The sequence below is a fragment of the Rhipicephalus microplus genome, chromosome 7 (genome assembly GCF_043290135.1).
Source record: "Rhipicephalus microplus isolate Deutch F79 chromosome 7, USDA_Rmic, whole genome shotgun sequence".
Classification (NCBI taxonomy): Eukaryota; Metazoa; Arthropoda; class Arachnida; order Ixodida; family Ixodidae; genus Rhipicephalus; species Rhipicephalus microplus.
This window is the reverse complement of record NC_134706.1, coordinates 79,294,311-79,307,995: the sequence shown is the minus strand read 5'-3', so window position 1 is coordinate 79,307,995 and position 13,685 is coordinate 79,294,311. Positions and strand designations below refer to the sequence as shown.

General features: G+C 45.6%; 2 protein-coding genes across 3 annotated transcripts in view; one reads left to right on the top strand and one right to left on the bottom strand.

Moving 5' to 3' along the window:
• Positions 1 to 829: 829 nt before the first annotated feature.
• Positions 830 to 2,912, top strand: LOC119179644 (nucleolar complex protein 4 homolog B). The gene has a single exon (XM_037430763.2). It carries the CDS (start codon positions 962 to 964, stop codon positions 2,828 to 2,830), a length of 1,869 nt encoding a protein of 622 aa, XP_037286660.2. The 5' UTR covers positions 830 to 961; the 3' UTR covers positions 2,831 to 2,912.
• A 5,252-nt stretch (positions 2,913 to 8,164) lies between these two features.
• Positions 8,165 to 13,685, bottom strand: part of LOC119179692 (uncharacterized) — a 31,725-nt gene continuing 26,204 nt past the window's right edge. For both annotated transcript variants that reach the window (XM_075869319.1, XM_075869318.1), the window contains exons 8-11: positions 12,528 to 12,680; positions 10,380 to 10,513; positions 8,838 to 8,922; positions 8,165 to 8,534 (exon numbers count right to left, since the gene is read on the bottom strand). In XM_075869319.1, the coding sequence (XP_075725434.1) occupies positions 8,391 to 8,534; positions 8,838 to 8,922; positions 10,380 to 10,513; positions 12,528 to 12,680 (516 nt within the window). In that variant the 3' untranslated portion in view covers positions 8,165 to 8,390. The remainder of the gene's footprint in view (positions 8,535 to 8,837; positions 8,923 to 10,379; positions 10,514 to 12,527; positions 12,681 to 13,685) is intronic.

Here is a 13,685-nt window from a genome sequence, read left to right as displayed (position 1 = left end):
TGAAACGTAACAATAAATTATTCAAACACTTCCTGATAAACAAAAACACGAAGAACAGCTGAAATGTTGCAAAGCCCAATGAAATCAAGACGGCTACGCTACAAAAAGACGTCTTCAACAGAGATGTAATGAGCGTACAGTTATTGACAGACGTCGCCACCGGTCTGCCCCGCGGTAACATTCAGATCGTCTACGTTATTGTTTCTACAGTGTATTAACCGTTAGTAATACATCGTCACTGAGCGCCTGGTGCGGGACCTGGGGAAACGATAATACTGTCGATGTCGCAGAGTACTGAAGGCAGCGTTGAGCCTTCATACCCTGTTTGTGATCGAAATAAAGTAACTTCTATGCAACGGGCGCAATTCACATACTTCGCTCAAAAGCGCGGTGAAAGCTCTGGCGAGTATTCATCCAAGAAAGCAAGCCATAGCATGCGGTTAGCGGCGATCAAGTCAGCCCATACGCATGCATATACGTAATATGAGCATAAGCTTGCTTTCTTCGTTAGTTGTCACCCCATCATTGCCTTGTGTTGTGCTTTATGTTCTAAAAAATAAGTTTTGAAGGCACTTGAGCAGAAGTTGTGAATCATATGTGATTTCGAACCGTCGCAAGCCACACCGCAAGCGACAAATACGAGACATGCCGTTTGTCATGAACTGCTGCAGCACGGCAAAGAAATAAAATCAGTTCAGTTCTGCATAATACCTGGAATATTATTCCTATTTCAAGAAAATAATTGAGGGCCAATTGTGTGTTAATTGAAAAAAAAACACAAAAACCGAAACTATTTTAACTTGGACGCCAGGGGACGCCACGCTGGCAGTCAAACATGGCTGCTTCCAACCGGCAATCAAAAACGCATGTGCGTGCTCAGTAACGTGTCAAATTCATTTGCTGAGGCTCTCAGGCAGTACTTACTGGTAGGTGTTCTGTGTATTTACTAAGCTGAGGGACCATGGCTAAGCGCAGGAAGAGCAAGAATACTAAGAAGGTGCCCAGAAATGTTGGCAATGGCTCCGTCATCGAAGACGGAGACGTTTTCGACGCCGTCGAGCAGCCGTCACAGAGTGCCGAAGAGACCTCGGTGGAAACAGGTCGGACGGCAGACGAAGCGATCCTCGTAGTCGACAACGACTGCGCCACCGAGGACGAGAAGGACTTGGACACGCCCGATCATTCGCTAGTCGTTCAGCAAACCGTGGTGAAGAAGCGGAACCGCGCGGACCTATCAGACAGCGAAATCAAGCAAAACGCCGCACTGATTGTTGAAGACAGGAAAAGCGTCAACCTCCTCATCGACATCGTGTATTCCCTGTCGGCAGACTCGGAGGACGTCGTCGTCGCCGCCCTACAGGCGTGCAACAAGGTTTTCTGCCACTTCCTCAAGACAAGCACGGCGCTCTACGAGAGCGACGGTGCGGTAAAACCAGCTGAATCGCAAAATGCCCTCGAGAAGTTCAATGCTTGGCTTCGGCAGCGGTACGCCGAGGCGTGGCGTCGTGTCATCGCGATGCTGTCGGACGCCTCCTCACGGAAGCAGAGCCTGGCGCTCCAAGTCGCCATGAAGTGGATCGAGGTGGAGACGGTGCATAGGAAGGAAGGAGAACACCACGTACCCAGCGCAAAAGTTGCCGCGGTTGTCGAGACGTTGTTGGACGCCGAGCGAGACATGAAGAACGTCATCTCCAAGTTCAATCAGTTCCTCGACCTCGCCGACGTTAAGACGTACGCGCTTCGGGCACTTGGTAAGGTAGCCCGGGCGTGGAGGAGGGTGGACTCGGAGGCGGGTACTATGCAAGATGGCGACGAGGACAAGGCGACGTCCAAAGAAGACGTGAAGAAAGAAGAGTCGGTGCAGACGACCACCGCGAAGCAGCCGGAAATGACCGACCGGTACTTGTCGAACCTCTATCACTTGCTCCTTGGTTTCGATATGACCGCAGAACAACACAAGGCCGGAGAGCCCATTCCCGTGTTGGGAGGGGAAAGCACCAACTACATTGTCAACCGCGAACAAGAGGTCAAGCGCCTGTCGGCCGTCTGGATCACCTTCCTGCGCCAGAAGCTCCCTGTAAAGCTGTACCGCGAGCTACTCATCTTGCTGCCCGAAAAAGTGGTGCCTTATATGCACAACCCGCTTCTGGTCACCGACTTCTTCATTGAGTCGTACAACCGTGGCGGTTCCTACAGCCTCTTGGCCCTCAACGGGCTCTTCCTGCTCATCCACCGCTACCACCTGGACTACCCCAACTTCTATGAGAAGCTGTATGCCCTGCTGGAGCCGGGCGTCTTCTACGAGAAGTACCGTGCCCGCTTCTTCTTCCTCACTGACCTGTTCCTCTCGTCATCTCATCTGCCGGCTTACCTGGTCGCCTCGTTCGCCAAGAGGTTGGCCCGCATGGCCCTCCAGGCGCCCCCTTATGCCCTCCTCTACGTCATTCCATTCATAGGCAACCTTCTGATTAGGCACCGCAGCCTGGCAACGATGATCAACGACTCATCAGACCGGGACGTCTCCGTCGACCCATATGACATTGAGCAGGAGAACCCGAGCAAGTCGCAGGCCGCCGACAGCTCCCTCTGGGAGCTGAAGACTCTTCAGAGCCACTGGCATCCAACAGTAGCAAAGAAGGCTAAGTTCATTGACAACAACTTGCCACGGATGGAGTGGGACTTCTCTGAAAGGCTCGAGGAAGGGTACGCAGAAATGATGAAGCGCGCAAAATCTGCTAAGCACAAGGAAGCGCCGACCAATTTCCACAAGGTTGAGGGACTTTTGAAGCAAAAGGAAGAGCTTCTAAGTGATCTGTGGACCTTGGAGTGAAGCGATTCCTCTTGCTTGCCCATGGTTGGCTCAAGAGAGAGACACATTCATTAATAATAAAAAAAGTGATTCTTCTTCTGAAGCTCCATTGGCTATAGTGGCTCGCCAGGCCTGGCCTCGGGTCGCCAGTTGGCCTTCCAGAGTTCACTCAGTAAGTTGTGCCTCCAGCGACTAAGTGTATATTGGTCGCTATGTCCAATGTCGATTGTAGCGAGTCGCTCTGGACAGCTGAGGTTATGTGTGCGAGTGTTGAAACATCTTTCTGCCATGGGTGTATGTTGGGATATCTCTATGGGTACATGATGTAAAACTCGTGAAAATTTGGAAACGTGTTGGTCTGCAGGTGGCTGCGGTCCCAGGCTTTGCTTGAAGGAAGCTATTTCTTTGCGAGCTCATGACTGCGTTGACACGGTGCATGTGCTCAACATACCTTCATTCGTCTCCTTAAAAATGTGTCAGGCCTGCAAATCATTGGTGTGCCTTTTCATCCTGCATTGCATCAATGTAGAGAACATTGTTGAGTTTAACAGTTCATGCTTGTCAAATAGGGCTGCACCGTGGATTACAGAGTGATTAAATTACAGAATTACAGAAAGAAGTGATAAATTACGAGACATGCTTGTATACTTCTCCAAGCTCCAGTTCCACATCTCGATGGCGGCTGCATGGTAGAGGCCCACGTACTGCACGATGTCAGTGCACGTAAAAGACCAGATGGTTGGAATTCCCTGAGCCTTTCAATATGGCATTTGTCACAATGGACGTAAAACTTCGAATATCATTTCTATAGCTGTATAGTCTGCTGCTCCATAGTGATAGCATATGTCAAGTTCTATATAGGAACTGAATATGTGAGTGACAGCACAGTTGGACTTTCTTGCTCCCTAATGGCCATCTATGACTGACCTCAGACTACTACTGTCGCATTACAACAGTCTCCTATGAGAGTACTCAAGCTTTGCAGTGAAGCAAGGAGACTACAGTAATGATATACGCAGCTTCACTATTATCACTGGTTCTTACTCATTTGGCATACAAAGCAGGCCTGCAGTGCTATGTAGTTTCTTCATTTACGATTGGGTTGCTAACGAAGTCATGATCACAAACAAGCAGAGATGTTTCAGAGCTTGTATGGGTCCCTTGGTCTTAACGCATATGAACGAGAGATGCATACACACTCCGCTAGTTAAATTTTTATTTGGTTGGTGTTGACTATTCTATTGCACTGTTACCTAACGAGGCAAATTTTTTTTAATCCTCCAGCATTCCTGAATTCGTTGTAGCATTCCGAATACAAACTGCTGCCAGTTGAAGTTTTCATAAGCAATACAGTCAAGATGTGAACACCTCTCGGGCATAACAGAATTGAGAAGCAAGTTTGTAATAGAAGCTAAATTTTCAGGTGTATTGAATGTCTGAGACAGCTAAGGAACTGAGCTTCCACGCACAAACTTGGAAAGCCTGAGCACAGGAACTTGAAGGCAGAGCTCTATTCTGTTCAGAAGGCAAAGGTCTAACTTGTTCTAAGTTATTTTCTTTTAATACTTGGGCTTTTAGAGATGTCGGCAGTCATTTTGTACTTGGCCTTTTCATGGCACAGTGCAGTTCATCATTATAAATTAAAGAGCATTGAACTATAAACAGGCTTCAAATGCACGTTTGGCAAGCTAAAGCAAGAAATCAATAATAGTGCCACACTTAAATTCTCGCACTTTTTGTCTTTACTGAGCTTTCCCCAAAATTACTTGTAACTATTTTGGAGAGCACTAAAATATTCGCTATTTTAAATACAGCCTGCATAGTTTTTCCTAAGTGAGCCTATGCTCAGGTAAAAGCTTCATCATTTGAGATTGTTGAACATTGCTTTCATTCCGATGCATAGGGTTCTAGTCTCGCAGGAGAGATAGGCACGAAGAGAAAGGTTTTCCGAATTACTTTTGCTGTAAGAAAGCCAAAGTTGTAGTACCACACATCAGTTACCGAGAGATTGCATAGGGTCAATAACTGATAGCTTCATTACTTGTATCGTCTCGATTTAATAGCAGCCAATTGTTGACGTTTGGCCTTTCTTCTCTGTCCTTGTATCAGAAATGCGAAGTTCTGCAGTACCGTGACTTCCCTTGAACTAACTCTCCACTGTACTACATGGGTGCCGGCTGAGATGCTGTTCCTTCAATTGGTCTCCTTCACGCTGTTCCCTCAAAGCTTCAATTTGTGTGGCAGCTCATCTAAGACACGAAGAAGAATGTGCCTCCTTATTATAGGCTAATTTCGGGCCACACAGAACAGACAAACTTGAAATGAAGTAAACAATCAGTTTTATTGCTGAAAAAGGAGAACACACATATACATGTACCGAGGTTAGCTCTAAAGCACATGTATCATGGATGTAGATACACGTGTGCGTGCTTGTTCACCAATAAAAAAACGCCAGGCCTGCGCGGAAGACGCAGCGAAAGCTAGAAGAGCGGCCTTTCTGAGCCTTTTCAGAACACTCATTGGGTAACTACAGCAAGCACACTTGCTTGATACCCACTAAAACATTAATATTAAAATCTTTTGGGTAGTAGGCCGGCATTTGCTATGCAATTTTTTGTCAGTATTCTGAGAAGCGTGGTATCCACTAAGCACTTGCAAGGAATTTCGTGCCAATCGTTCATGCAGTGGCTGATGACGATGAGGAATTATGGTTGAAGTGGGTATGCACCACAGTTAATAGGGGAACAAATGCAAGGTTTTGTAATTGGTTGTAGCATTGGATGGCCCACTCGTTACGCTAATGGAATTGAGCGACGACTGGTTGTTCTTTCGCTGTTTCAAAACGCTTTATAAGTTGTATTAACGCAATTGCTTTCCTGAGATCAAGTTTGCCAAGAAGTCTCAAGCGCCAGTGTAGCTCAGTCGCATCCAGAAGACCCGGGTTTCGAACCCCCTGTGTCTTTGGTGCTAGGTTTTTTTTTATTTTCTAATTTCGAGCGATGTGGTTACGGACAGCAGAAACGGACAACTGCGCCTGACCCTAGTTGTGATCTCATAACAGCTTTCGCTGTAAAAGGAGTTGTGAGCGAGTCTGTGCTTGTTTGTCAAATTCTTTTCGTCTGTTCTGTGCATGCTGAAATCATCTGATATAGAATTTCTAATGATCATAATACCTGGGCTTGGATATGCGAAAACAGCGTTATGATTACGAGAGATGCCGTAGTGGAGAAGTCTGGAAATTTAGGCTATCTGGTGTTCTGTGACGTGCACCAACATCGCACAGTACACCGACCTCTACCATTTCGCCTCCATCGAAATGCGACCACGGCCTCGATCAAATTCGTGAGGTATTGATATCCCACCAGCTCCCCCAGTTTTCATTACTTTTACGTTGTGTTGTTACCCAAGATGAAAACAAAGAAAGGCAACGGACACATACTCCGAGGCCATTTGCTATATGGCCGTTAGCACCACGTTTTCGTCTCATTAAAGTGTTTCATCATTCACGTCCATGATATCCTTATTTGTTCGTGCAAGATCACCATACTTTGCATTGACTGTGTACCAACCGACCCAATTTGCAAATACTACATTCATTCCTCAGTTAGTAATCAGGCATCCATTGCCGCACTACAAGCACCTAAACATGCTTGTACAATAAGGTAGCTTTGACTGGACTGCCACGAATGCTGTAAGCTAGCCCGTAGCCAGGAATTGTTTTCAGGGTGGGAGAGGGGGACTTGTTGAAGGCCTTAAAAATGGCTGTTCTTATTGTGTCCACGGTATAACACCCCTTCCCGAGAATTTTGGGGAGGGAGACCGGGCCCATAGGGCACCCTTCCTAGCTACGGGCCTGTCTTTAGACTATAAAAAGACACACTAGGACACCATTTTTAGGACACTGGAATGCAACCTGGGCGATACAACGTCACTGGCGACAACTCATGATTACACTCTGCTGCACGCAGTTTGAACGACTTCAATATGACATTTCAAACTCTACAGAACCTTTTTAGGACTCGCTGTGCTTATGTGATGCTTAAAATAGACAATCTGATATTTAGAGGTTGCTGTTCAGTAATGTGGGGATTAGCACTACAAACTCGGCAACCTCACACATTTTTGGTATCAGGTTGTTCATTGAGTACAACTTTTGAAGACTGTGGCATTTCTTCCTCAAAGGCAGACTAGTACAAGACTGCGACAATGTGATGTCTCGGCCAGTGAGTCTGCTGCCTAAGTATGTAGCCGAGAACGAGCGCGGGACTGTTCGTTCAGTTGCCGAGCCAATCAGCGGTTGCACTTCGTTCATTTGGATGAGGCCTCACCAGCCTTCGTCAGTTGTATGCGACTATAAAATCGTAATTGACAACACAGATCATATAGCTCTTCCCTTCAGTACCCATTCAAAGAGGCGTCAATGTATTTTCAAAATTGCTTCTTGCATGCTAGGTAATGACAGACACAATCGATTGGTGCCTGAAGAAAGGGTTTAGGCTGTAAACCTGGCAGTAGGCATTTACGGGACACGAGGCATGCGAAAAATCTGGACTCCTGTTTGACCTGCGAGCACCGCAGATCAGACAATTAGAGGTTTCAGCTGGTAGAAAGATGTGCTCACCACCAAGATTATTCATTTATTTAGACTTCTTCTGCATAACTAGATCACAGATTCATTTTCTGTGTCCCGTGAGTTTTCATAACTAGATTTACTGTGCTTGCGGAATGAAATGCGATGGCAAGACTTTAGATACAACTTGCGTGCACATTTTATAGATAACCATGTCTTGTTGCCACGAGCCTGGATGATAAAGGTGATCTGGGATCTGGTGCAAGTGTGAAAGCCAATATCGCGCTGATGTGACACAGACTGAAATGTGAAAACAAAGGTACACGAATTACTTGACCCAACAAGAAGTGTACATTTAAGGGCTCGTTTTCTTTGTTAGGTACAATATTAACGAGATCTAACAGACTATCATGGCAATGAAAGTATAGGGGATGTTATTAGAAGTAATTGTAATGTAAATTTGAAGAAAGAAAAGTGGACTAAAAGATAACTTGCCACGAGCAGGGATCTAACCTGCGGCCGGTAGGGCATCGAACGCGTTATGCGAAGGTCGCAGGTTCGGTCTTTGCCCACGGCAAGTTATCTTTCTCTCCACTTTTGTTTATTCACACATACTACCGGTCGCAGGTTCGGTACACTTTTATTTCTTCACACTTGCATAACAAAAACTTCTAACAACATCCCCTATAATTTCGTAGGCATGATTGCCTGTTACATCTCATTAACCCAACAAGGGAACATTTCACTTCGTGTACACTCTCAATGCGAGAAATGAAGAGACAAAGAAAAATAAATATTCTTTTATTTGCCTAAGTCCGTTGAAGTAATAGAAGGCATAAAGCCCACATATAAAATAATTTTTTCCCCAACTGATGCCAATATGGCTGCTTTGAAGCGGAAAAAGTAAGGCAATGATAGTGATGAATGCATCAATGAGGGCAGTGGTCATGGCAGTAAAACACGACACGAAATGAAAGAGTTGTGCGGTTTTGTTGTCTAGAGTGATAACTCTCAGACGCGTCTGCTTCGCTTCTGGCTTGGCACAGTTTTGTTCGTGGACACCCAGCCTTCCTGCGGCTCGGCCACTAACCGGTACAGGTTTTGCGTCTCGGCTTCTAACTGCTCCTTGAAGTCGCGCCGCATTCGCTCCAGCACCTGAGATGAGATGAACGAAAAAGCCATAATGAAACTCGCTGCACTCGACAGTTTACGTCCCACCGCAGTTTTTATTTTTTAATTTTTTTTTTTTCAGATGACAACCAAAGAAAACATGGTTGACAACTACACCAGACAATCACGGCAAGTGAAAAGTGCCGCTCACAGTGAGAACATACACCCATGATGGCAGTGTGCCCGTTACGAAACTCATACAAACAGTGGAACCACGTTTCTCTCTAGGTCGTATCCCCAGAGACTACAGAAGAGACGAACTTTTGAGGCACGCTCGATTTCACTTACCCTGCTCTGAGCTGCCGCTCGCTGCTTCATCTCGACCTTCTCCTTGGCCAACGACTCTGTGAGCAGAGAGAGCTGCGTCTGGTAGCTGCAGGAGTGCGTGGCATCACAAGTCAAGGAGGAAGTCAAAGGGGGTGACACGTGGAAATCCCCTAACAATGGCCGTGCCCAACAAGTACCTCAAGTAAGGTTGCAACAATCTGCAGGGGAGTCGTCGTTCTTTCTCCTTGAAGCCAACAAAGACACGACAAAAATTTTTTTCCAGTGCCACAGCAATGACAATATGAAATCGGTGCCAGTGAAGTTACTATAAAAACCAGAATATATGTCGACCCCCTAAACTTTGAATCCCCGAAAAAGAAATCTTTAAGAATTGTAAAGTATCACGCCGCACCCTCCTCTTGGTAAATGTACGACACAACCAGCTGCACAGAGGTGATACTTTTTATTTGGACACCAATTTTATGTAGTGAAACGCCAGAAGGCCAAAAGCTGCTATGGCTCAGACTCGTCCAAACTTGATTCCGATGACGTCTGTTTTTCGCTAGTAATGTCCCAGAGTGCATTGTCCTGTGTTCCATCTAATGCGTTACTGATGAAGCATTTGTGGAAAGACAGAAGCAGCCTCAGTGCAAAGCTCTTCCGCACCGTAAATTGGCGCACCCACAATGGCGATGCCTTGAACTGCACCCTCGTGAGCCCAGAGTCGCGCGCTATCTCGAGAGCTTTCATGCGAATGCACTCCGCTGTTACAGGTAGCAACTTTGCACGTATCTCCCAGACAAATTCAGCGTGTAGCGTTTCCAGTTCAGGGTGCACTGTAGTCCGCCCACGAAACTGTTTTCTTTTTTGTTGCTGCGGGATGTGATGCACTGCTTTTGGCTCCCCCGGTATCGGACGCTTTTCTCCAATGCACCGAATTTCCATTGTGCTGCCAGGTTGCCGTGCACTTCGGCATACTCGATAACTTTTTTTCTTAAAGCTTATCGTAAACTGCCATTGACTACCACTCACTTCTGAAGGAAATAGAAAAAAAACAGCAGACTGACAGCAGATAACCCAGGCAAAATGACGTCGCTAGAACACTGTAGGCCTTATCTAGCTTTTCCCAACGGCGCCACTCCTGATGCTCACGATGGCGATGGTGGCTTTCAACTTCAGCTGCCTATTGTTGAGAGACTTCCACATTTTTTTTCTACCGATGACCAAAGTAAGACGACGTTCGACTTTTCATTGCGTTTTGTTTGTTAATTCGACCTATATGTCGATTTTTACGGTAGATTCCTCGGCACACATGCTGATGTGCATAACAACGCAGTGCTTTTGCACGTGCAACAACAATAATTTGGGGTATTTAACGTCCCAAAACTATAATACGATTATGACAGACGCCAAACATAGTAGTGTGCGACGTTCAACTCTGTACACCACAGTGTTCTTTCTTGGTCGGGCTCTTTGCAGTCGATGAACACTGTAAACTGTGTTGAATAACAAACACATAAAACAAGCACCAAGCAAATAAACACATCAATGCCCCAAGGATACAAGTTTTCGAGCGAAGCCAGGTACACCCGATGCCTGTCCTGCTCACGGACCTGTCGCTCACGCACGGCAGCTTTGATGTCAATGAGGTCCTGCTTCCGTGCACGAATGCTCTCCTTGAACTCTTCTTGTAGCATCTGCAAAGTATTGAGAAGAATGTGGCCAGCTAAGCAGATTCTGTTATCTTTGATTTGTAGTGGCAACAGCATTGCGTAAAAGATGAGACGCTCGCTCTTGCACGAAACAGGTGCCGCTGCCACGGACCTGCACGCACTAGCGTTCGAGTCAGTCATTAAAATACTTTTGATCACAGCAGTCGTGTTGGGCTTGCTCTCTGACTAGAAATGCAGAAATTTCGCCGGTCTGTGAAGTCGCACACCTCCACAGTTTGGTGACCCAGACGTGACTGTGGCCGTACGCTTCCATGGCAGAAGTGACCATGGAACAGACCAACGGTACAAGTTCTCGGAACCAGAACCTTCCCGAGCAACGTGGCGAGTTCAGCCATCCCTGTCCATTTCCTCAGTACTGGAACCAGCACCTGTCGGCATGGTTTCTTCAGGTGGAATCACAATATCAAGTTGCTAGTATCTGCTCCCAAGATAAGAAGTTACCAATAAAATGGCAAGATTGGCACGGCCACGTCTGCCGCCTTCACTACGTCTCATCTCTCTCACTACAGTTTCATGCTTTTTCATGGTCCTAGCCCTTGGTAGATTAGTGAAATAGTCAACAAACATTTAGTACACTGTCCCCACAAAGTGGAAGAGAAGGCAACTTGGAAGGAAAAACAATACGGTGGCACGCTTTTGCACAAAGACACAGTGCGAAAATAGCAAATGAAGACACAGATACAAAAGAATGTTCAATAGTAAAGGGCTGAATTGGGAAAATTTGGCGCTAGTAGTGGAGATACATTAGTTTACAGCATGGACAACTTGTATCAAATTGGTGTAGTTTTGACTCGAACACTTAGATCAGAGCCAACATCACTTTTAGCAGCCAGATTTGCAGCGACATGGTGTGGTTATCACAAGCAATTTCTTGTAGCAGTCGTTATGCTAAAACAAAATGACTAAGTCAAATTTCACTTCATTGGTACTTTACAAGCACAAAGCATGCACATGATAGCGTTAAACTATTTCATTCTGTTTCCGTTTGATCACTAACAGCAATTTATCACTGGTCAAGGCCATATCCTTTGCATCACAAGAGTGAAGCAGAAGCAAAATACTCAGAAGAGCAGGAGACTCCCTCAATCCGAATATAAATAGATCCAATAGAAGATAGCTGATCAGTAATTATAGTTATATTTGTTACACATACCATAACTATAAAAAAGGTGAAAGCATTTGTTTTCGAATACTTCTAACCTATGCAGTAATCAGAAGGCCTCAGAGTCGGCCATGATTCAATCGGTGACCTGCCCAGCGTCTTGCATACCATCATCATAAGCGCAAGATAAAAACAAATGCAAACAGTTGGGCAGAGCACGCTGGTGCCGCACTGCTAGCATTTCTTTTTGTCATGCCAATACTTGGTGATGGGAAATTTTTGTGCATGATTATGCTTTACATGGCCATACAGCATCACCGTTCTTTTCTTTCCTTAAGACATTCTCAACCATTTCTCCTCAAGTTTCGTAGTGCAGGTATTGAGCATGTCTGACTTAATTTGTTGCAATCTCTGCGAAAATGTTCGTTCCGACATCGTGAATTTCAGTGGTTCTGGGCTGCTTCTTGATTGATGGCAAAATGGGGAGGGGGGGGGGGGGGGCAAATACTTTTGACCAATAAACAATTTGGCAACAGCTCACAACAAAAGGAGAAAGAATGTGAAGCAGAGTTACACTATGCCACAATGATGCCTTCGTACGTTCATCAAGTGATACATATCCAAGTTTCCAAGAACAATAGCTAAACTGCAAGCACACAGCTGCTGAAGAAGCAGGCTGTGCACCTGAGAAACAGTGCAGCATAACTTGACTTTCACCAGCTATCTTCCTAAGCCTCGTTAGTGAGTGCATCAAATTCTTCATGCATTAGGGCAAACTAAGCTTTGTCACTGCACTGCCAAGCCTACCGCTGCAGTGGCTGAAACATTCCACTACTACGCTATACCAACACAGCACAGACCACAATGCCAACTGACCTGCTGCTGGCGGTGCTGATAGGAGAGGCGGCGAGAGCGCATAATCCGGCTGCGTTCGTCGTGGTGCCGCTTGAGCCGCGCAGCCTGTTGCCGCCGGTCCTTCTCCAGCGCATCGATGGCCTGGTGTAGCTGCCTTTGTGCGTCGAGCTCATTCTGCAAACAAAAAAAAAAAGGAATAATACGTTGGCTCACCTCAAGATGCATCTTTTTGCTCAAAGGCTAAGCTAGTGACGCAAAATGCTACACTACCCATGAATTTTCTGCTATATGAGTTTAATATATACCAGGAGTAATAAATGCGCTTTTGTACTACAATATTGCGTGGTAGTGATAGTAAAAAAAGGTGGCGCATACGCTGGTGGAGACATATCTTTTTATTAGGCAAACCCGTCCCCAAAAAGACTAAGTTAACTGGCAAGTTTGAGAAATGAACTCTGTACACTGACAGCAATGAATACAGCTATAAGTAATCTGATCATTGGCAAAAGACATCTTTTATACGTGAGTGATAAAAATTCCTGCTTTCTTGCTGGTGCTCATGTTATCTCCAGAATAAACTCAACTAATTGTGCCACACACGCAGCATTATCAAAACCATCTAAAAAGCAGCCACGAAGTATGGCAAACATTTCGAAATTTCAAAAACATTTCACAAACATTGCCGAGGTGCAAGCAATTTTTCGAGAGTGAAGTTTGATCACATAACAATGAAGAAATAAATGTGCATGGCAGTATTTTAGTGTTGCTAGTTACTGCTTCCTGTGCTTCTAAAATATTTAGAGCCCAAAAAACACCCCCAGCAAACCTTTACAGGAATGTGGGCCCAACTTCAGATTAGCCTTTCTGCTCTTTTCATGATGCTTGTAATCTAGCGGGTGACCTCATAGGTTGTAATAACTGCTACAGGCTAAAACATTTAATTGAAGGCCGTGCTTTCATACAGAGTGACTGGGGCGATAAGGGGAGTGGGAGGACAAGAAACAAAAGTTCTTTCTTCCCCTCCCTCTCGTCTTTCCTTCTCGTTGCTTTTCTTAGAGCAAACATAATCAAAACAAAATGCATGTGCATAAGTTGTCTTCCTGCCTACGCGACCTCACTTTTTGTAAGAGCTTCTCCAGAAAAGAAAATTCTGGTGACTGACCCTGCAGGTTCAGAATA

Coding starts and splice junctions, on each gene's coding strand:
- LOC119179644 (XM_037430763.2), top strand. CDS start 962: ATGGCTAAGCGCAGGAAGAGCAAGAATACTAAGAAGGTGCCCAGAAAT.